Raw genomic sequence first — 22,231 nt, forward strand, 5'->3', positions numbered from 1 at the left:
GGGAAAGGACTTTGACTGTGAAACCAGAGCGACCTGGCTGCAGTGCTGCATCTCCTACTTCCTGTCTCTGTGACCTTGGACAGGTCACTAACCCTCCCTGAGCCTCAGTTTGCTCATCTGTAAAGTGGAATTGTAATGAGGCTCAGACATTAGGATAAGCCATATGAAATTGCCAGCATTTGGCCACTTTTACCCTACAAAACGGCAATTTCATATGGCTCTACTGAGTCTTTACACCATGGAAATGCCTTTGTGAGGTGCAGGGACGGGCTAGACTATTGTTTCCTCCCTTCACGCCCTCGACCTTGAGGGCCCTGTCTCCCTGGACTGCAGTGAATGGGAAGTGGCTTCTGAAATCATTGCCTCTGAATGAAGAGGGAGCATTGAAGTCATGACTCCCTGGAAGGTCCCGTGTGCACGGAGGGGGCCGTTCACTGAAGCCGTCATTAGGATTTGTGGAGGGGCTGCATGGACGCAGCCGTGGGTGCTGACGCAGATGCTCCTGTGAGGCCAAGCAGGGTCCTTTCAAACAGTGTCATGGGGTGACGGGCGCAGCCCAGAGGGTTGGGAGGCCTTGGGAAGCTGTGCTAGCTAGCTGGGGTCTAATGCTTATGTTTCAGCTGCGCGTGTGGTTGGGAAGCCGGTGGTCAAGAGCCCCAGCTCTGGAGTCTAGCTGGCCGAGTTTGAACCCCATGTCTGCCTCTTGGTTGCTCTATGCCCTCAGACAAGTCATTTCACCTCGCTGCACCTCAGTTTCCTCATCTGTAGTAGTTTCTGCCTCATAGTCTCTGGGAGACACATAAAATGCCCCATGTAAAGTATCTAGCACAATGCCTAGCACAAAGTAAGCAATCTCTATGGAGTAGCTGTGAATGTGTTTCCACGTCTGTAGTAGCTTCTGCCTCATGGTCTCTGGGAGACACAAATAAGATGCCCCATGTAAAGTATCTAGCACAGGGCCTAGCACAAAGTAAGCAATCTCTATGGAGTAGCTGTGAATGTGTATTGAAAATAATATTATTAAAAATCACCATTAGCCACTATTAATAAGTAGGGCCTGATTCATTGAACACTGCATTGGAGATAATAAAGGTGACCAGAATTTCTCAGGGCCTGAGAGTCAGACTCTGACAGCCCTGCCCAGTGTGCTGTGTGACCTTGGACAGGTCACTTAACCTCTCTGAGCCTCATTCCTCTGTAAAATATGGGTAGGAAGTGGGAAATTCAATTTATGAGCAGAGTTGTGAGGATGAAATCAGATGCTGCTTTTGGAAGGGCCTCTCCCAAGTGCCTGGTCTGCTGTAGGGGCTCCCGTAGGGAGCTTGTGGTCTTACTGTGGAAGCCCCTTGGTGTCACAGCTTGCTCTCTCCATTTGAGCTGTGGACATGTGTGGAAAGAAGTACCTGTAGGGTTCTTATCTTATGTATTTTACTTTGGAGATTTCTGCAGCTCAGGAACAGGAATGTACTTTAGAAAGGATTTAATTTGGGGGTAAATTAATTCTTGAGGAGCAGGAGGAGGGCTTTTAAACCCCGCTGTAATCATTTCGGAAGGCTTCTGTCACTTCCCGGTCCCCGTGACTGTGGACCGCAGGACACTGTCAGCCCCAAGACCTTTTGCAGCAAGCCTTCCCGAGTGGCCTCTGCATCATTGCTTGCTGAGCGGATGGTACTGTGCAGTTGCCATGGTAGCAGCAGGATGTGGTTCCTATGGTGATGGTCGGCAGTGGCAGGAAGACAGCAGAGGTTTTAGTTATCCGGTGGCTCTGCATTCGCCGCCCCCCTGAACAGCACAACACGAGCTGCCCCCACTGCCGCTCTGCTCTGTAAAATGGTTACTGCTGAGGTCGCCATCCCCCCCGAAATGCCACTGCTGCTTCTTGGAAGGACTGGGCTATACGGGGGTGTTTCTGCCTCCAGAAGGGGAGGGCCCTGAATGTCTGGGGCACCTCAGCTAGGGAGGGGGCTTTATGTGGACCCTGAAAGTAGCAGGTGGGGTCTGCGGGGAGCTGATCCAAAAAGCCCCTCCTGGTGGTTCCCTGGAGTGAACCAGAGAACCATCCAAGTTCCAAGTCCATATTTTCCCATCCAAGTCCGCCTTTATTTGCAGGAGAAACCAGATGGTTTGTAAAACTCCTGCGGTACCTTGCATCCAGATTTCAGCATGGCCACGGTATGGGGGTCACGGGTTGTCAAGCACGTGATACTTTTCTTCACTTGAGGGTTGGCTAAGATCAGGGGAAGGAAAAAAGTATCCTGAATGTTTCTTTTCCCTTCTGGCATCTGAAATCTTACAGCTAGGATTTCTCTATAGAAAGGCGAGCGGATGATACAGTGAGATATAGCATACAGAATGTCATTTCTTTTTTATCTAGAGATGAGGGAGGGAGAGTGAGTAAGCAGGATTCAAGAGGCACTGTTACAATTTAAGAGGAAATCTGAAATTTAGGAGCTAAGTGTGGGCGGACACGGGGGCTGCTGGTTTCATTGTTGGACAACGCCGTCCATAAATTGCACATCCACCTTGATAAAGGCTTCCCAAGAGAAAGGAAGTGTCTTTGCCTCGAGCTGAAATCCTGTCAACCTGGTGTGGCAACACGATTCGCTCATGCCAGGCAGGCGCTCCGATTGGAGGTCGGTGCCGTCACTGGGTTTCCTGGGGTGTGATTGGTGGATCGGACCCTGCCATCAGAGCCGTGTTCCAGGTGGCCATACCTGCATTGAAACGGGCAGGATGGAGGGCTCAGTGCTGGTGCCTCCACTGCGGGACACCCAGAGCTCCTCAAGTGCCTGTCCCAGGAACATGGCCTCGTGGCAGGGCCCCGGGGCCGAGCGGACCAACTCTTTTCACCTGAAGTAGCCAGAGGTCAGAGGAGTGCCTACTAGCTGAGCCGGGGGGCGCCCCGACTCTGGGTTGTTTTTGGGAGGACTGCAGTTTAGTGAGCACTTTGAATGAACACTGCATACTCTGGGAGACTTCTTTTTTTAAAAAAAAATTTATTTATTTTATTTATTTATTTTTGGCTGTGTTGGGTCTTCGTTGCTGAACGCGGGCTTTCTCTAGTTGCGGCCAGCGGGGGCTACTCTTCGTTGCGGTGCGCGGGCTTCTCATTGCAGTGGCCTCTCTTGTTGCGCAGCACGGGCCCTAGGCGTGCGGGCTTCAGTAGTTGCGGCACGCGGGCTCAGTAGTTGTGGCTCACCGGCTCTAGAGCGCAGGCTCAGAAGTTACGGCGCACGGGCTTAGTTGCTCCGAGACACGTGGGATCTTCCCGGACCAGGGATTGAACCTGTGTCCCCTGCATTGGCAGGTGGCTTCTCAACCACTGCGCCACCAGGGAAGCCCGAGACTTCTTCTTTTTGAATTTTGAGAATTAAAAAGAAAAACACAATGTAGGATACATATACAATCAATAGGATTCGTTGCTTGACCACGTACAGATATCAAGATGACTTTCAGGTTAGCCAATAATCAAACAGAAAGCATCAAAGACTAATATCAAAAACCACGTTTCTACCACCCAGGATTGACCATTGTTTATATTTTATCCTCTTTGCTTTGCCTTTTTAAGTAAAAGGAATAACACACCATTGGAAAAGTGAAATTACCTTGACCTATAGCTCAGCACCTGCCTCCAGCTGCCCTTTATTATAAATTTGGTGTAGATCTTTCCATTAGATTTTAAATACTTTGACACACACACGTAACCATAAACAATATGTAGCATTGCTTTGCGTATGTGTTTAAAATGTGCTTACAACGTGGCTTTTCCCCTCTGCGCCGTTTGCTCCCGGGTTTGGGATCTGTGTCTGTTGGTTCCCATTTAGCTCACTTCTTTTCCCTGCTGCACGGTAACACTGTGTTTGCCATCTTGTGCAGATAAACCTCGTCTTATAGAGGGGGACCTGGAGCCCATGGTCACTCGGCTGCAAGGTGGGCTTCATAACCACCCCCCCCGCCCCCATGTTGATGGGACTCCAAAGGCAGGGCGTCCCTCACGTCCCTGGCACAGCAGCCTACGAATGCAGTCTGACGAATTCACGTTCCTGAGTCACCCAGCCCAGCCGTGTTTGCCTAATCTAGGTCACTGCCAACCCCCTCCCTGAAAGAGCACTGTGGCCTAGAGCGCGGTCTGAAAAGGAAACACGATGATGGCGCTTTTGTTGGGAGAGCGCTGTGCCCATTTCCCTGACCACCCTCACCCCCTGGTTGGAGGCCCCGGCCGCGAGGTGGCAAAGGCAGCCTTGGGTGCCTGCGCCGCTCTGCTGAGCGCCCCGAGTTGCCTCCTGCGCTGAGTCACCCTCAGGGAACCCTGACCTTTTGCCCAGGCGCAGCTCCCTCGTCCAGGGAGCGTGGCCGTAAGGCTGACCTCATCCCTCGGCTCTCTCCCAGAGCCGGGACCCCTTGAACCAAAAGCCACCCCCTCGCACACTGGCAGAAACTCGCAGCTCCTGGTTTCTGAGTCATCGGTGTTTTCGCCAGGTGTGCATGGTACATGTGCCGGTACGTGGGCGGCCACCAGCAGGTAGATGGATTTTTCAGTCCCTCTAACCGTGGCTCCCTCCGGCCCCACCTCTGCTGGCAGCCCTGGGGAGAACAGTGACCTGTGACTCTCCGGGGGCATCACAGCATCCACGTGGAGACCTGAGAGCCCAGGCCCTGTGCATGCCACCGTCCCTCGCTTAAAAGGAAAGCCAGTTTTGCGGTCAGACAGAACTTGATTCTTCCAGTCGCCCAGCAGGTATTTACTGAGCCTCCTGAGCGCCGGCCCTGGGGATAGTGCGGCAAATGGAACAGAGACGGTGTCTGTCACGCCGGAGCCTGCTGCCCAGTGGGAGAGACAGTAAACGAGCACCAGCCAGATAACCACAGGGCCGGACCTGGGGCTCCTCTGTCAACCCAGCCTGCCAGTGACCTCAGGTGAGGTCAGCTAAGTCCCCTGTAAGCACAGGCACAGTGCTGTAACCCCTCGGGGTTACGGAAGTCTCAGCAAGACGGCGTGACTGTCACCGTGCTGGGCGCGGCCCCTGTGCCCAAAGTGCGGCAGCTGCACTTGTGACCACAGCCCTCTCTTACAGAAGTGGAGATGGAAGCCAGAGAGGTGAAGTGACCTGCCCACGGTGTCACAGCAGCTCGCAAGCCCAGGCCTGTGTGGCGGCCCAGCCCCCAGCCACAGGGGAGGCTGTTCCTCTTTTCACAGAGCCAGTGCCCTCCATGTTCTACAGGGAGTGTGGTTTTTTTAAAAATTAATTAATTAATTAATGTATGATTTGTTTATTTATGATTGTGGTCAAATATACAGAACGTAAAGTTTACCATCCTAGCCATTCTTAAGTGTACAGTTCTGTGGCATTAAGTACATTCACATTGTTGTGTAACCATCACTACCGTCTGTCTCCAGAATGTTTTCATCTTCCCAGACTGAAACTGTCCCTAGTAAACACCTAACTTCACACTCTCCCTACCCCCAGGTCCCCGTAACCACGTTCTCGTGATACTGTCTGTCTCTATATATCTGACTACTCTAGGTCCCTCATGTGAATGGAATCAGACAGTATTTGTATTTTCGTGTCTGGCTTATCTCACTTAGCATAATGTCCTCAAGGTTCCTCCATGTTGTAACATGTCAGAATTTCCTTTCGAAGGCTGAATAACATTCGTGTGTCTGTGTGTGTGTGTGTGTGTGCGCGCGTGTGTGCACACACATTTTGTTCATCCACTCATCTGTCAGTGGGCATTTGGGTTGTTTGCACCTTTTAGTGAATGGGAGTAGCTCTGCTGTGCACGTTGGTGTACAAATATCTGTTTGAGTCTCTCCTTTCAACTGTCACTTCGTTTGTGTATATATGTAGGTGCAGGGAGCATTTTATCATCGGGAATAAAATAAAGGGAACAAAAAGAAAACTCCTAACTTCCAGGAGTTCTTATCCTCAGGCCCATGGATAGAATTCTGGGTATCTGTGAACCTGGATATGAAAAAAAAAAAAAATGACAGCTTTACTGTCACTAACCTGTAACTGACATGCAGCATTTCTTTGGAGAATGACTGTAGTCAGTGCTGCGGTGGCAGTGTTAGCAGTACCTGTGACACAGTCACTAACAGAAATCCCAGATGTTTTCAGATACCGTTCCTGCCATTGTAGATATCTTGGAATATCGTTATCTTTGTCACTACTCCAAAGTTACGGTAGTTATCACACCTACGGCTAGATCTTGTTATTTAATAAAGTAAAGAAGTTATCTTTTGCTCTATCACAAATTTTAAGAAATATTTTGATAACCATATTTCACTATGATCCATATTTCACTAGGTTCCCTTGCGATCCTATGAATTCCTTTTGTCCATTTAAAAAGTTTATTCTGGGACTTCCCTGGCGGTCCAGTGGTTTCCACGCTTCCATCGCAGCGGGCATGGGTTCGACCCCTGGTCGGGAAACTAAGATCCTGCATGCCGCACGGTGTGGCCAAAAAAAAAAAGTAAAGGTGTATTTTTTAAAAATAATAAATAAAATAAAAAATAAAAAAGTTTATTCTAAGAAGAGGTCCAGAGTCACCAGACAGCCAAGGGCTCCAAGGCACAAAAAAGGTTAAGAGGCCTGAGCATCTACCCCTGCCCACGAGTACACACAGGCCCCCTCTTCTCAGGAGGCACCCCCTCTCCCACTGCAGGTCCCACAGGGCAGGATCCAGCCCACCAGGAGGAGTAGGTTTACATTACTGCTTCCAGGCAGCTCCGTGGAGGAGAATCAAAGTTTCTTTGGAGGGATGGTCAGGCATCCTGGGTCCTCAGTGATTTTCAGCCGCTCCCTACCCTACAAAACTGAGAAGAGGAATTTCACTTCATAATTACGGGACTCTTCTCTGTTTCCGGGATGGCTCTGGACATGTTTTGAGTCCGTCTGGGCTCCCAGGAGTGAGCACACAGGGGCGTGCGCCCTGCAGCCTTGGGACTGGTTCCACTGGAGGACGCAGCCTGCAGGGTGATGGTACAGTTCAGACAGCGCGAGGCCAGACGCGTCTGAGCGTGAAGAGGGACATGTTTCCTTAGTTTTTGCCCACTTCACGACATCTCCATTCTCCAGCTCATCGGCCCAGAGTGGGACTTGGGGGGTGGTGCAGGGAGCAAGGTGATGGGGCCAGGGAGAGCAGTGGTGGCGGGAGTCGGGGGAAGTAGGTTTGCAGGCGGCCCTGGCTTGGCGAAGAGCTGTGGTGGGGAAGGCCGGGCTGAGTTGTTTGAGAAACTTTGGCTTTATGGCCTGCATGTCAAAATATCATTATTTAACACTAATACCGAGGCCTGGTGGATGGCTAGAGGAATGGATAGAGAGCTGAAAAAGCAGGAGTCATAAAATGTTCTTTGTAGCATCTAACTGGTGAATGTATGAGTATCCACTGTAAGAGCCTTTCAACGTTTTTCTTCTTTCATTTTGTTTTCTTTTTTTTTTTTAATTTATTTAAAAAAATTTTTGGCTGCGTTGGGTCTTCGTTGCTGCGCACAGGCTTTCTCTCTAGTTGTGGCGAGCAGGGCCTACTGTTTGTTGTGGCGCACAGGCTTCTCATTGCGGTGGCTTCTCTTGTTGCGGAGCATGGGCTCTAGGCGCGCGGGCTCAGTAGTTGCGGCACGTGGGCCCTAGAGTGCGCAGGCTTCAGTAGTTGTGGCGCACGGGCTTAGATTGCTCCGCGGCATGTGGGATCTTCCCAGACCAGGGCTTGAACCTGTGTCCCCTGCATTGGCAGGCGGATTCTTAGCCACTGTACCACTAGGGAAGTCCCTTCTTTCATTTTCTGATGTATTACTTACAAAGGTGTACAACCAAATGAGTGGATCGATGAATCACCTCACCTCATGGACCTGCAACCCAGGCCAGCACCCCAGAAGCTACCCCCAGGCCCCTTTCAGCAGCAACCCACTTGCTTTTCCCCAAAGTCAACTTTCCTGACCACTGTCTGTCTATAGCTGAGCTCTCCTTAGGTTTCCGCTTAAGCGAATCACACTGTGCATATTCTTTCATGTCTGGCTACTTTGGCTCAATTTTACGTCTGTGAGATCCGTCCGTATTTTATATTATAGCTGAAAGTTATTCATTTTTGTTGCCAGATAATATTTCATCTTAAGACTATACCATTCTACAGATGGTGGGCATTCGGATTGTATCCATTCTTAGGAATACTTGCATATGCCTCTTGGGGATAGAGCATGAAGTTCCGTTGGCTTAGAGCTGGGAATGAGTTGGTAGTCACAGGATATGCATAGATTCAACCTTTGTATATGATGCCAAACAGTTTTCCAAAGTGGTTGTATCAGCTTACACTCCCAGGAACAGTATATGAAATTTCCAGTTGCTTCACATCATGCCAATATTTGTTACCGTCAGTCTTTAAATTCTAGCCATTTTGGTGGGTATATAGCAGTATTCAGCTTTTCTTTATGTTTGAAATTTTTCATAATAAAAATTTGGAAAAATATTCATATTCATGCAGCAATTTCATGCATGGAAAAATGTTTTTTTTTGTTTTGTTTTTGTTGTTTTGGTCGTGGTCATGCTGCTTGTGGAATCTTAGTTTCCCGACCAGGGATCAAACCCATGCCCCCCTGCAGTGGAAGCGTGGAGTCCTAACCACTGGACCGCCAGGGAATTCCTGAAAAATGGTATTTTTAAGGAAAATGGTTGAAATTGGTACTTGCCTGGCCTTGAAGTGAAGCCTTGTCTCTGCACTCCGGACAGTGCCAAGGCTGGCACTACATCCTGTGACCCTGCCCCCTCCCCTCCCCGCCCCCCACAGGACACTGGCGGGTCCTGGATAACATTTAAAAAGCTGGATGTAGACGAGCACTAGGGCCCCAAGTGAGGTGAGAGCACCTTAAAGCTTTGCTCATGCGTCAGGTTAGCACGACACATGACACAGAGCGGGGCCTCCGAACTGGTTTCTGGCCTGGAGGAGGTCCTGACACCTCCTGCTGGTTCCCAGAGAGATGCGCTTATGAGCCAGCATGGGAAATTAGAATAGTTCATTGACTTTCTGCTAATTCTAGTTGACTGTGCACCTGTTCCTGGGACCCTCCTGGTCCGGCTGCCTGCTCACTAGGGCTCCCCTCTTGGACTCGGCACCAGTGACGCCCGAGCCTCGAGCTCCTTCCTTACGTCGGCCGCTGCTATAGCTGAGTTCTCCCAACATAGACTGTGGCCCCAGTTCGTGCCCTTTGCCTCCCTCTCTCCCTCCCTCCTTCCTTTCACTCAATAAGTATTATTGAGCATGTACTTTTGTGCCAGACACTCCCACATTCTCCCTCCCTCCCTCCCTCCTTCCTTTCATCTGTCTGCCAGTCCATCCATCCGTCTGTCCATCCATGCATCCACCCAGCACGTCCTGAGTACCCACTGCCAGGAGGCCTTGGGCTAGACACAGACGAATGAACTGCGGCCCTCGTCTTTGAGGTCCTCCCAATACCCCCTATTGGAGGAGACAAAGGAGTAAACAGATGTTCACAGTGCAATGTGACATGTAAGGTGGGGTGAGGAAGGAGAAAAAGCAAGGTATCTAGGCCAAGTTAGGAGCACCAGGAAGAGCTTCCTGGAGGTCACGTTGTGGAAGCTGCATCTTTTTTTTTTTTTTTTTTTTTGCTGAGTTGGGTCTTCGTTGCTGAGCGCGGGCTTTCTCTAGTTGCGGTGAGCGGGGGCTACTCTTCGTTGCGGTGAGCGGGCTTCTCATTGCGGTGGCTTCTCGTTGCGGAGCATGGGCTGTAGGCATTCGGGCTTCAGTAGTTGCGGCACGTGGGCTCAGTAGTTGTGGCACACGGGCTCAGTTGCTCCGTGGCATGTGGGATCTTCCCAGACCAGGGCTCCAACCCGTGTCCCCTGCATTGGCAGGTGGACTCTCAACCACTGCGCCACCAGGGAAGCCCTGGAAGCTGCATCTTAACACTGTCTCGGGATGGGCCCAGTGAGGGAGGGTGATGGGAGAGAGTGGGCATCTGGTTTCCCTGATGGAGGAAGACAGGCGAGCGGTGCCAGGGGCGCTGAGTGAACCTCAGGCCACCAGGTGTGAGGTCAGGTGGGAGGTACAGCTCTGGAGGGGTCAGCAGGCAGATTAGGCAGGGCCCAACGGCCCTCCAAGGGGCACTGGGACAGCATTTGTATGGGGCAGTAGGACAGACTAATGCCCCCCAAAGATGTCCACATCCTAACCCCCAGAACCTGTGACTATGTGACCTGACATGGCAAAAGGGACTCTGAGATGTGATTGAGTTAAGGATCTTGTGATGGAGAAGGTGTCCTGGGTTATGCACATGGGTTCCGTGTAGTCACAGGGATCCTTGTAAGAGAAGGGGGAGGCAGAAGAGACAGGGTCAGAGGTGGAGACTGTGAGAACAGAGCAGAGGTGAGAGTGGTGCTGCCGCCAGCTTTGCAGATGGAGGAAGGGGCCCCAAGACAAGGAGTGTGAGCGCCTCTAGAAGCGGGAAAAGGCCAGGAGACAGTCTCCCCCCTGAGCCTCCAGAAGGAGTGCAGCCCTGCCGACACCTTGGTTTGGGCCCTCTGAGACCTGTTTTGGACTTCTGGCCTCCAGAACTGTAAGAGAATACATCTGTGTTGTTTTAAGGCACTAAATTATAGACGTCCGCTGCAGCAGCCTTAGGAAACTGATACACTGGTTACGTGTGGGGTCATCTGAAAACCTTTGTACAAGGATCTGGGTTAGGGGTGCAGGACCTTTTGGCCAGGGACGGTAGGACCATCACCATTTCCTGAAAACCTTCTTAGAGAGTCCCTCTTCCATCCAGTGTTCTTGGTAGATTAATTGTTGCTCCATTTAAGGCCAGAGGGAAATTAACCTCATTTAGTATCAAGGAGACTCACTGATCCTGATCCATTCTTACCCGGGACCCGTGTGTTAGGATGCTGGCACCTTCTTTCTAGGGGATTCTGATAATACATCACCCCAAGCAAATACGATGTGAACTGGACCCCACTTTGGGGTGAAAAATCCCAGCGAAAATGGCAGATCCCTTAGGAACCTTGACGGATTTCCTGTTACTCATTCTCCCGTCTGCTGAGCGGGAAGGTGGGGTATTTAGCGAGTATCACCGTAACCTGTACTTTCCTAAAGTCAAACAGATTTCTCTAGGTGGGAGTATTCCCCTTTGGTGGGATCGGTGCGGCCCGTCTGACTCAGCGGCTCCCCCAGCAGCACCTCCTGAAGCTGACGCCCTGACAATCCTCTTGAATCTCCTGCCTCCTGCTCACAAAAGCCTCCTTCCCCGAGAACAGAGCGGAGCCTCTCCCGCCCCACCTCCCTCCCACGGCGCTCCCTGAGCCGGGGCCTGTGTGACTGCTACCTCCAAGACGTCTGTGTCACCAGGAGATGTTGATGTCACCCAGCGATGGGGCCAGGAGCCTCCTCCAGTCACTACCCATGAGGGCATCTCTAGGTGGGATTGAGTGCCGGCACTGTGCCCTCCTTGACATATACGTTACCTTATTTAGCATTACAACTCCTGCATTAAATGTTTTATCCTAATGCCTCCGGGTTAATGAGTGGAAAAGCTGAACCTGGCACCCGGCACATTTACCCACTCATGTCCCTTCTAGTGTTGAACTTGGGACATCAGCCACTGGCTGATGTCAGCTTGCTCTAATACCATTACCACTGTCGTGGGTTGGATTGCGTCCCTGAAAAAGATCTGTTCAAGTCCTAACCTCCAGTACCTGGGAATGTGACCTTATTTGGAGACAGGGTCTTTGCAAATACAGTCAAGCTCAGGTTCGCTGTCCAACCTTTGCTTGGAGAACTGGGTTCATTGGGTTCAAGAATCGTTTCCTCTCCTTCCAAGTTAACTGATTTCAAGAGCTCAAACCATGTCGTGGCTTTTCCCAGACTGGCTGATTCAAACCATGCCACAGCCAGGAAAGAAAAAAAAACAGATTATTGACTAAGAAACATTCATTTCTGTTGCAAATTACTAGTTGGGGCTAGTTGTTGATTATCTCACCTCTGTTGCCATTTGTATTTAGAAATGGCTTATAAATTTGCTTACGTGGGTCTGGTTTGTCCTCTAAAATGAAACGATTGCACTGCAAGTAGTTCTAAAACCATATTGTGATTGGATAGCTTCCATTTCGTGGATCTCCAACTCTGCCAGGCACAACTCTGGGTACTTTACTTACGTTATCTGTGGCTTTCACAGTAATCTGGTAAGCTCCAGATTTTACGGATGAGGAAACTGATGCCAGGACAGCTAAGGAAGTTAGGAGCCCAAGGTCGTGCAGCTCATGCGTGTGCGAGCTGGCTTCCAAACTGCAGTCTTTGGACTCAAGAGTCTGTTCTGCCCTATCTGTCTTCCTGCTAACTGCAGACACCTTCGTCATTAGATGGCAGAGAAGAACAAACACAGGGTGTTCACATTTAGATGTGCATTTGGCAGAAGAGCGTGTGGTGTGAGTGCATGCGTGTGCATGCTTGTGCAGCAGGCCATTGCATACATGTAAGTGTCTTCAAGAATGTCAACCGTCACCAATTTTGAAAAAGTTCCTAAATGACCTCTCCTGGCCGACCAATAAATTGGGCCCAACAGATGAACCACTGGGCTTTACTCGCAGTCTCTTCAAGTACCTTTTAAATCCCACAAATAGCCCTGTGCTTCCCCAGGGACCGGGGCTGGCTGTCCTAAGCTCAGTCCTGCAGGTCGAAGGAGGCCCCCTCCGCTTGTCCAGTGGCTGAGTCAGGAGAAGCTTCCCCAGGGCCAGAGGAAGGGGGAGGTGATGCTCTGGGACCCAATACTACGAGGTGGGTGGGAGATGGGTCGGCAGGTCCCAGGGCTTTTCACCACCAGCCCCTGAAGGAGGGTGGAGGTGTGGCATCCAGTGCGGGGCTCCATGCCCTTTTTCCGTAGTGCCATCCATGTCTGGCTGGTCTCTCAATGATTAACCGTGTGACCTTGGGCGCACCACGTGGCCTCCTGGGCCGTCAGCAAAGGCAGTGTGGCCTGCGAGCTCCCCTCATTGCTTACACTGGGGCTGACCTGGGCTGCCGCCGTGGACACGCCTGGCTATGCACCTGGAGGCCTTTGCCCTGGCTGGTCCCTCTGTTTGCATCTTGGACTAGATATCCACACCGCCAGCTCCCTCACTTCTTTTTGATCTTTACCCAGAAGTCACCTAATCAGGTTTCCTCGGCTATCCCATCTAAAATGTTGACACCCACCCCACCGCTGCAATATTTTATCTTATTTCTCATTCTCTGCCTTATTTTTTCTCCTTAGCACTTACCATAATCTAACAGACTATGCATTTGTTATCTGTTTTGTTTATTTTCTCCTCCTGCTAGAAAGTCAGGGAGTTTTGTTTGTCTTCTCTCCCCCCACTGCTGTATACCCAGCATTTAGAACAGGGCTCTGTGCTTGTAGATGCTTGATAAATACCTTTTGAGTGAATGAATGAATGAATGAATAAATGAATCTATTTAACTTCGCAGAGCCTCACTTTGCTCATTGGAGTGAAGTCTGCCTACTAAGTATGTAGTAGGCATTCACGAAGTGATAGATACTCACTAAATGACAGCTTCTGTTATTTATATTATCATTCTGTGCTTTATCTTTAAAATCAAGGGGCTGCAGCTGAAGGTTCCCCAGAGCATGAGCTGGGGCTGAGGCAGTGCGGGACAGCAGGGAAATGCTAGTCTGAAGGCAGGGAGACCCCCCCCCTCCCCCCCGCCTTTCTCCCCGCTGCCCATCACCCTTGAGCATCAGGGGCATCCTCTGGGCAGCCAGAGGGGGAAGGAAGATCCTGGAGACTAGAGTTTTCTTTTTTCCTGCTGTCTCATTCCAGGCAGGGCAGGAGAGGGGTCCCGTGGAAGCTCCGCTCACAGCTCCACTGCCCTCCTTATGTGGGTCTGTCTATCTCCAACAGGCTGGGGCTGGGGCGCCTGTCTCTGTCAGGATTCCTGTACCTGGGCACGTCCCGGGCAGCCTGTGGTCAGCTGTGTCTCGTGGCCAGGACTTTCAGGAATGCACCCTTTTGACCACACAAGCAAGGCCACACATGCCTGATTATAGTGAACTCTGAACTCTTGAGGAGCATGAACCTTGCATGGTACCCTCTGTAGGGATTTGCTACCTTAAATCTCATTCACTCCCCTCGCTTCATGAGTTTGTTATTAACTATTTGCATTTCTGTTGCGCATTGTTTAGATTCCTTATGTGTTTTATTTTTAATTGGAGTGTATGCCTTTTTTAAAAAAAGTAGTTTATAAGGGTTTCATTTTTAATATAGAAAAATTATTAATCTTTTTTCAAATCAAATATGTAGCAGTTGTTACCCCTTCCCACTTATCTTTTTCTCTGGCTTCTTAATTTCGTGTGAGGTATTTATTGACATATAGAAGTTTCACATTTTTCTGTGGTTGGATCTCAGTGTCTTAATCTATGGCTTGTTAATGAACTGTCTTAGTGGTTTATAATAGTTCTTCCAAATTTCAAGATTGAGCAGACATTCCCCATTGTTGTTTGTTTCTTTTTTTTAACATATAACTGTAAAATTAATCTAGAGTTAATTTTTGGTATAAGGTGTGAGGCTGTTCTTTCCCTCCAAATAGTTAACTGATTGTCCAGTATTATTCAGTGAATAATGTTGCCTTTTCCACTGCTCTAAAATATCCCTATATCGTATGCTAAAAATCTCAAATATGTGCTAAAGTCTCTTTTAGGCTTTCTGTTAGTTGCTACTGATTTACTCTCCTTGCTCCAGCGCCGTGCTGTTTTAGTTATTGTAGATTCATAGTGTTGTAAAGTTAAACGCCTTCATTTTAAAGATGAAGGAACCGAGGTACAGAGAGGTCAAGTAACTTTCCCAAAGTCACACAGCTAATTGGGGTCTCCACATCTCATATGCATGTAATTTCCAGTGTATTTAACCTTCTTGTAGGTCTTGTCTCATGATGGCTTTCTGTGCTTCTTATATATTATTATCACTCTTGCTCATGGCATATCACGGACATGGTTTTTTGTTGCTGTTGTTGTTCCCACAGGCTTAGTAAGTTCTGTCTCTCCTAAGCAGAGCTAGCCCTTAGTATCTGCCACATAAAATTAACAAGAATGAGATCAGATGTGAATTTCGTAGTACCATGTCTGGCACATAAAAGCCCTTAATCTATTAATAATAGTACAGTTGTTATTATTTCCATCAGTGTAATTGACTTTCTGTAAGGTGCATTTTTACTTCACACCTTTCACCTCTGAGCAGAATTCATAATAAATGTACTGTAGTCATATGTCCTTGAGTTTTCAGGATACTCCCAATGGCCAGTGTTTGACCCTGATGTCCACCTCCCCCTCCATCCAATAAATTACTGAGATGGTCCCGCGCTCTCAGTGGGCTAACAGGCTCTTGCAGTGATAAGAAATCATACACTTGAACATTCCCGTGAGCTGCAAGGACTCGAGGTCAGTCTGTGTCTCCCCCAGAGTCGTGCCACCCGAGGGCCAGAGAACCTCAGCGATGAGGGACCTCGTGTCTGCAGTGTCTCAGGCACTTCTGGATCAACGGAAGTGGATCCTGTGCAGGATAAGCTCGTGGGCAGGGACTCAAAGCACCCCTACCACAGGGTCTGCAGTGCAGCTACAATTGGCCAACGCAAAGATGAATTTCCCTGTAAAAATTCTGAAATCAGGTACCTGTTAGTTACTTTCATATTACACATAGGAGAGACCAGGTTCTGTGAAATAACTGGTTCCTCGAACCTGTTGGAGGCTGAAGGCACTTGGAAGCGCTCCCCAACCTTGTTGCTGATGTCGCTTTCTTTTTTTTTCTTTTTAATACATTTATTTATTTATTTATGGCTTCATTGCTGCACACAGGCTTTCTCTAGTTGTGGCGAGCGGGGGCTACTCTTAGTTGCGGTGCACAGGCTTCTCATTGCCGTGGCTCCTCTTGTTGCGGAGCACGGGCTCTAGGCATGCAGGCTTCAGTCGTTGTGGCATGTGAGCTCACTAGTTGTGGCTCGCGGGCTCTAGAGCGCAGGTTCGGTAGTTGTGGTGCACGGGCTTAGTTGCTCTGCAGCATGTGGAATCTTCCCGGACCAGGGCTCGAACCCGTGTCCCCTGCATTGGCAGGCGGATTCTTAACCACCGCACCGCCAGGGAAGTCCCTGAAGTCGCTTTCTTGCACGTGGACAGAGGTGCGTCCCCTCTGAGTGCCTGGACTCTGGAATGTGGGTTGATATTAACCATCAGGTGGAAGCCGTCCTGGGTCACGCTCTGTAGGAACCCATGCTTAGCGGTTCCTTGGCTTGGAAAGAGGTGGCCTTGATTTGGAACTGAGTCAAGAGTGAGCTTTCACGGGGACTTGCCTGGTGGTGCAGTGGTTAATAATCCGCCTGCCAATGCAGGGGACACGGGTTCGAGCCCTGCTCCGGGAAGATCCCACATGCTGCAAAGCAACTAATCCTGTGTGCCACAACTACTGAAGCCCATGTGCCACAACTTCTGAAGCCCACGTGCCTAGAGTCCGTGCTCCGCAACAAAGAGTAGCTCCCGCTCGCCGCAACTAGAGACAGCCTGCGCGCAGCAACGAAGACCCAACGCGCCAAAAATAAATAAATAGATTTATTTAAAAAAAAAAAAAAGAGTGAGCTTTCAGCCGAAGGGAGAGGGGTGGTGTCACCTGAGAGGTGGTCAGTCACAAGTGTGGTTGTTGAACGTCTCGTCCCCTCTGCTTAGAACCGAGACGTCCCCCTGCCCCATACTGCACTTAAGTCCGGGGGGGATGAGGACGAACTCTGGGAAACAATCAGGGGAAAAGAGGAGGGAGGGCGAGTGTAATTAGGGATGGGACTGCCTGGGACACTGTATTGAGAAGGATTCTGGGGCTTGATTTAAGCTCAGCAGGAAAAAGGGCTGAAATCTATCGATATTTCCATGTGGAGAAGAGGGGCGGTGGTGTCTCTTAGAAACACAGGAATCCACAGAGACATACAATAAAACTGGGCTAAAAAGACACTTCACAAAGGGGAGGAGCTAGACCGTGAAGCCTAGATAAAAGTTATTTATTGTCATTTAGTTTTATGATTAGGAAATATGAATCTAAAATATTCAAAGTGTAGAAAAATAGAAAAAGAAAATCGTCAGGATTTCTGCTCCCCAGAACAATAATTGCTGTTGTCTGTGGCTCCTTTTCCTACTCTTTGTCTAAATCCCTGCATGTTTCAACATATTTTTCCAAATACATAAAAATTTGTATCCTGTTTTCTCTTTTAACAGCAATTGCTATTTATTCATTTTTTCCATGCCTCAAGGCAAGAGTTTTGAAACATAGAAACCCCAGGGTGCAACTTGGTGCCTTTCTCACAAGTCACTAACTCTGAGGCTTTATAAATTCATCTTCAGGATTAGAATATTCCCTTATAGTTCATCTTTTTTTTTTTTTTCTAATTGTGGTAAAATACACACAATGTAAAATTTATCATCTTAACCGTTTTTAAGTATATAGTTCCGTGGTGCTAAGTATATTTACGTTGCTGTGCAGCTGATCTCCAAAACTTTATCATTCATCTTAAATGAAGTCCTGGAGCCGACCTCAGGATGGGCACCTAGTTCACGACCTTCAGGTGAGGTGGATGGAATTTAGGGCAGGAAGGGAACGGAGAAGCAGCCCTGGCAGAGACCTCTGCAGTAGGTCTATTATCTCCCCAGTACCTGCCATTTTACAGATGATGAAACTGAGGCACAGATTGTCATTCATAACTTTTTTTTTTAGTAAATGTTATTGAAATATATATCCAGAAATATGCACGGATGCTGTACAGCTCAGTGAATTTTTGCCAACCAAACACATCTGTGTAACCAGCACTCAAATCAAGAAACAGGCCAGGCCTCCCTGTGTCCTCAACCCCAGGGGTAACTGCTCTCCTGACCTTCATTAGCATCCGGTAGTCTTGCTTCACACCAGTGCATTCAGCGTGTACAGTCTTGTCTGGCAACTTTTGTATATGTGATGTTTGTGTGACTTATACAAGCAGCTTGCTGGAGACCGCGGAGCCAGTCGGAGACAGACCTGAGATGCAGACTCGGGTCTGCCGCATCTGCTCCACTGTCCTGCCTTTCAGGGGGCACAGGGGAGTGCCAGTTGGCCTGGGGTGCGGGGGGATCCTGAGAAATAAAGTTGGGTAGAAGTGGCCAGCTCGGGAGTTCCGTGAATGTTCAGTGGAGGAATTAGACATGGGTGTCCCAGGAACAGCTTCTGTTGCTTAGCGAAGTGACCTGTGTTGTTCTCCGTGACAGCGAGACCCTGGGGTGGTGAGAGATGCCTGGAGGGAGCACAGGGCAAAGGTCAACCAAAGGCGTGACTGAGGATTCCCAGAGAAGCGTAGGGTGAGTGTGGGAATTGGGTGTGTCAGGGAGAAGAGACCAGGTGTTTTGGATCAAACAGTGACAGTAGTAACTTTTTAAAAAATGGTTATTTTCTTCAGAGTGGTTGCTTTTTAATGATGCTGTCTTAATTTCCTCTTGAACCTGTTTCATCTATAATCATCCAACATTGATATTTATTTTGTTCATTTAATTTGAAAGTATTCTTAAAGCTATTACCGATATTTTACTGCTGCTGAAGATAATTCAGCCGAGGCGCTACCATGAAAATATCATAGAAAACATGATCGATGCATTATACCTGTGATCTGGTGTAATAAACATGGTACTATAAACTGTTTTAGTCAATTAAGAAGTAAACATCCTAGAACGTGAATAACAGTGATACTTGACACTTGCCAGGGGACACTATTAAATAAGCACATTACACATTTCATTGCATCCCTGCCACAACCCTGTGAGGCAGGTACCACCGCTGTGCCCATTTTCAGATGAGAAAACTGAGGCTTGGCAGGTGAGATGACTTTCCCTAGAACAGGTGTCTGGAAGGAGGAGGGGTAGGACCGGGACCGTCTGGTTCTCAGAACTTCACTCCTAACCCCACACGCTCTAAGACCTGCCCACAGAACTCACGGAGTCAGCAGTGGGCCCTCCGGCTTCTGGGAGCCTGAGCGGCGTAAACACTGAGAAAAGGCTCCCTATCTGACTGCGAGGGGTTGTTGGGACCCAGTGGAAACACGGTCGAAACCAGTTTCATCATCATTAGCGAACGTGTGGTGGGTTAGCTGGAGTTTTTTCAGAGGATTTGCTTGAGGCTGGCATGTAGCTCCATATTCTTACTTCATAAACTGAGTAAGCTGATAACTGCAATTTAAAAAGAGCCTGGTTTTGGAAGGAAGTTGATTTGATTACCATTTTATAAGGTTTTCTTGGTCTGGTCTTGATCCTGCGGATTTCTCTTGGTTGCAGTAATTTCGGGGTGGTGATCTATCCCCTGCCATTTAAGCCAATTCCCCTGAAGCTCAGTGCTCCCAAAAGAACGTGTTAGCATGGCCTCATGCCAAGAAAACAGAAAAAGGCGGAAGTAGCGTGTGACATCTCCAACTAAGACCGTATGATGATCTTGGATGATGATTTGATTATCCGAATTTTTTTTCACAGGCAAGTTGATTCCTTCTAAGATCATTAATTTTATCCATATCCAGTGGAACTTGCGTTCATTTTAAATTAAAAGAAAAGAAATGGTGTCCATCTGTTTTTGGAAACCTTAATCTATTAAAGCTTATATAATCAGTCTGTTTACCAGTTCATCATGGGTCAGAACAACAGTATTTATATTCATACACATAGGAAATTCAATTAGATAATGGAGAGGAAGAGCACACACTGATGGGACGTGATTGCCCTGCATCCAGGCAGCCTAGATTCTCCAGTTCATTCGAACGTCATATTAGCCGGGGAGATCCCTTTTGTGACGCAGAACCTTGCAGCAAAACAGTTGGGTGTAGCCGCCTGGGAGGAAGAAATGCTTGCAGCAGGGATCTTCCAAGCAGGCGTCTCAATTGCAGAGAAAACCATTTTGGGAACGTTTGCATAAGCCCAGCAGTGTGAGGGTCTGTGCAGCACGGTGAGAGGGTTTTAACCAGGCACCCTCTATCATGATGGGTGGGGACAGCTGCAGAGGGTCTAGCTGTTCTAGGGGGCCTGACACGCACGTTGGGGAGGCCCACAGTGCTGGAAGAAAATGAGGGCCATGTTGGAAGCGCAGGCTGCAAAACCAGTGTTTTCAGCTGGGCACGGACGGCACGTGCATGTTGAAATGCCACCCTCCTGCTCAGGAATCCTGCTCAGGTTTCCCCAGTGCGTTTAGGAAACCTTCATAATTCTTGACCTGGGCCTCACGGCTACATGTGATTCCATCCAGACCCGTCTTTCCCAGCTCTTCACGCACTGTGGAGTTCACTTCCCTGGCCCCATCCAGGGAGTCCTTTGCTCAGCCGGGCCAGCCTTCTGGTCACCTGGGTGCACGCTGTCCTCGTTGCAAAGACCATCCTCTCTCCCACCTTCACTCCCTCCCTCCTGAGTCCCCACCGGTTCTCAGCTTCAGTGCCCTCTCCCCAGGGGTCCCTTCATGGGCCTCCCCCAACCCCCGGCATAGGCTAGGTCATTCTCTTTAAGGGCTTTATAGCACGAACACAGTTCCCATGGAATAATTTGTCCGTTGGTGGTTTTGTGTCCTGTGTGCTGGGACACAGTCTCCCAAGTTCACAGCCAGCCCCCAGGTCCGAGTGCCGTGCCTCACATGAACGAGGGACCCACAGATCACTGGGGGGGGGTGGTGAATGATGGAAACAAACGTTTGCAGTGAATGAGGCTGAAAGTAGTTGTCTAACTGGCAGAATAATCTGAGCCACCTTGAAAGCTCCCTTTGAGTGCTACTTCTTGGTGAATTTGTCAGATGGTACGGCATATCCGGCTAAATGGAGGAACAAATCAAGGGCCAAGAGCAGTCGGTCACTGTGGTGGCTTAGTGCCAGTGCTGACCTTGTGTCTGGGGAGACCCCTCTAGTCCTGCCCATTGAAGATCTCCAGCCCCTGAATGCCTCTGACCACGCCATTCGCTTGCTCACCCCGGCTGAGAGGCAGACAGCTGTTTCTTTGAAGCCAGTAGAATGTTTCTTATTGTGAGTGTTATTTTAATTTTTTTCTAAGCTGCATATGTATCAGGCTCTAGGCTTATTTGTCTCATGGGCTGTACTCTTCTGTTAAATCTTGTTGATTAAAAAAAGAAAAAAACTCAGTTATATACTTTATCTATACATATTCTTGCAAAGAACGATGCCTTAGAGAAAAGTGCAAAGGTCCCTTCCTTGACCACCAATCCCCTTCCTACCCCACATCCCATCCTTCCAGTCTTTTTTTCTGTAGATTTACATCGAAACAGCTAGTTCTATAGAAAGTCTATAAACATAAAAGGAATCAGATTTCATGTATCTTTCTGCAGTTTGCCTTTTCTCTAGCTAAGACTTTTTGGGGATGTGTGTTTTAGTTCACTTTTAGTTCACTAGAACCGCGTGAATTGTGCTAACTGGACTCACTCCTCTAACTGTAAATGGCTGAAGACTTATTTAAGAGATTGGCTGGGATGACGGACCCCCTCCTCAGTGGCTGAGGCACAGCTGATGGGACGCTCCAGGAAGCCCCTGTGCTTTTCTCCTGATGAGTCGTGCTGTGTGTTTCCAAGAGCCAGTGTGTTTGTTCCCAAACCTGATTATGCTGGTTATAGGTGTTACTGTAATCACACAATTTACTTGAAGATTATGTAAACTTATGAAATATGAGCGTGAAAAGTGAGTGGTTGCTTTTATGAAAACCAAATGGAATGCTTAAGAAAGTCTCCATGAAACAATAGCTGTTGTGGGTGAGAGAACCGTCAAAGAGTGAGAAAAAGCCACAATAACGAGATGGCCTTGTGAAGGTCTTTAAAGAAACAGGAATTGCAGATTGTCAATTGCAGATTGCTTGGGGTTTCTGTGAGAAAGACTGGGGGGATTTCGGTAGGGGGGCATCTTCAAGGACAAGGCCTTGCTGCTGCCACGAAAGGGGGAGGACAAATATCCGTTTTAGATATTTTCAGTCAAAATAAAATGTCTGTTTCATTTTATGATTCCCTCCTTTAATTGACTTATTTTGGGTTCATCACCCGACCACTGGTTCTGATAGCTGTAGACCTACCTCATTCTGTTCGGCTGCTGCATCAAATTCCATGAAGTGGCCACTCCCCCACCCCGACCCCTGTCAATGGATGTGAAGGTCGTTTCTCACTTAAATGCAGTGCAGGAGCAGGCAGCCTTATCTGAGATTCCTATGCACACA

The 22,231-nt window shown here is 48.8% G+C and overlaps 1 protein-coding gene across 2 annotated transcripts in view; it reads left to right on the top strand.

The window, feature by feature from the left end:
- The window catches only part of LOC309649284 (uncharacterized protein), a 111,162-nt gene that overhangs the window by 64,754 nt on the left and 24,177 nt on the right, over positions 1 to 22,231 (top strand). The window contains exon 2 of one of the 2 annotated variants that reach the window (XM_082439171.1): positions 3,877 to 7,250. The exons of the other annotated variant lie outside the window; for it this stretch is intronic. Coding sequence (XP_082295297.1) covers positions 3,877 to 3,894 — 18 coding nt within the window. The 3' untranslated portion in view covers positions 3,895 to 7,250. Of the gene's footprint in view, positions 1 to 3,876; positions 7,251 to 22,231 lie in introns of those variants that run through there. 2 annotated transcript variants of the gene reach the window in all.

The sequence above is a fragment of the Balaenoptera physalus genome (genome assembly GCF_965194825.1).
Source record: "Balaenoptera physalus genome assembly, chromosome: 19".
Taxonomy (NCBI): Eukaryota; Metazoa; Chordata; class Mammalia; order Artiodactyla; family Balaenopteridae; genus Balaenoptera; species Balaenoptera physalus.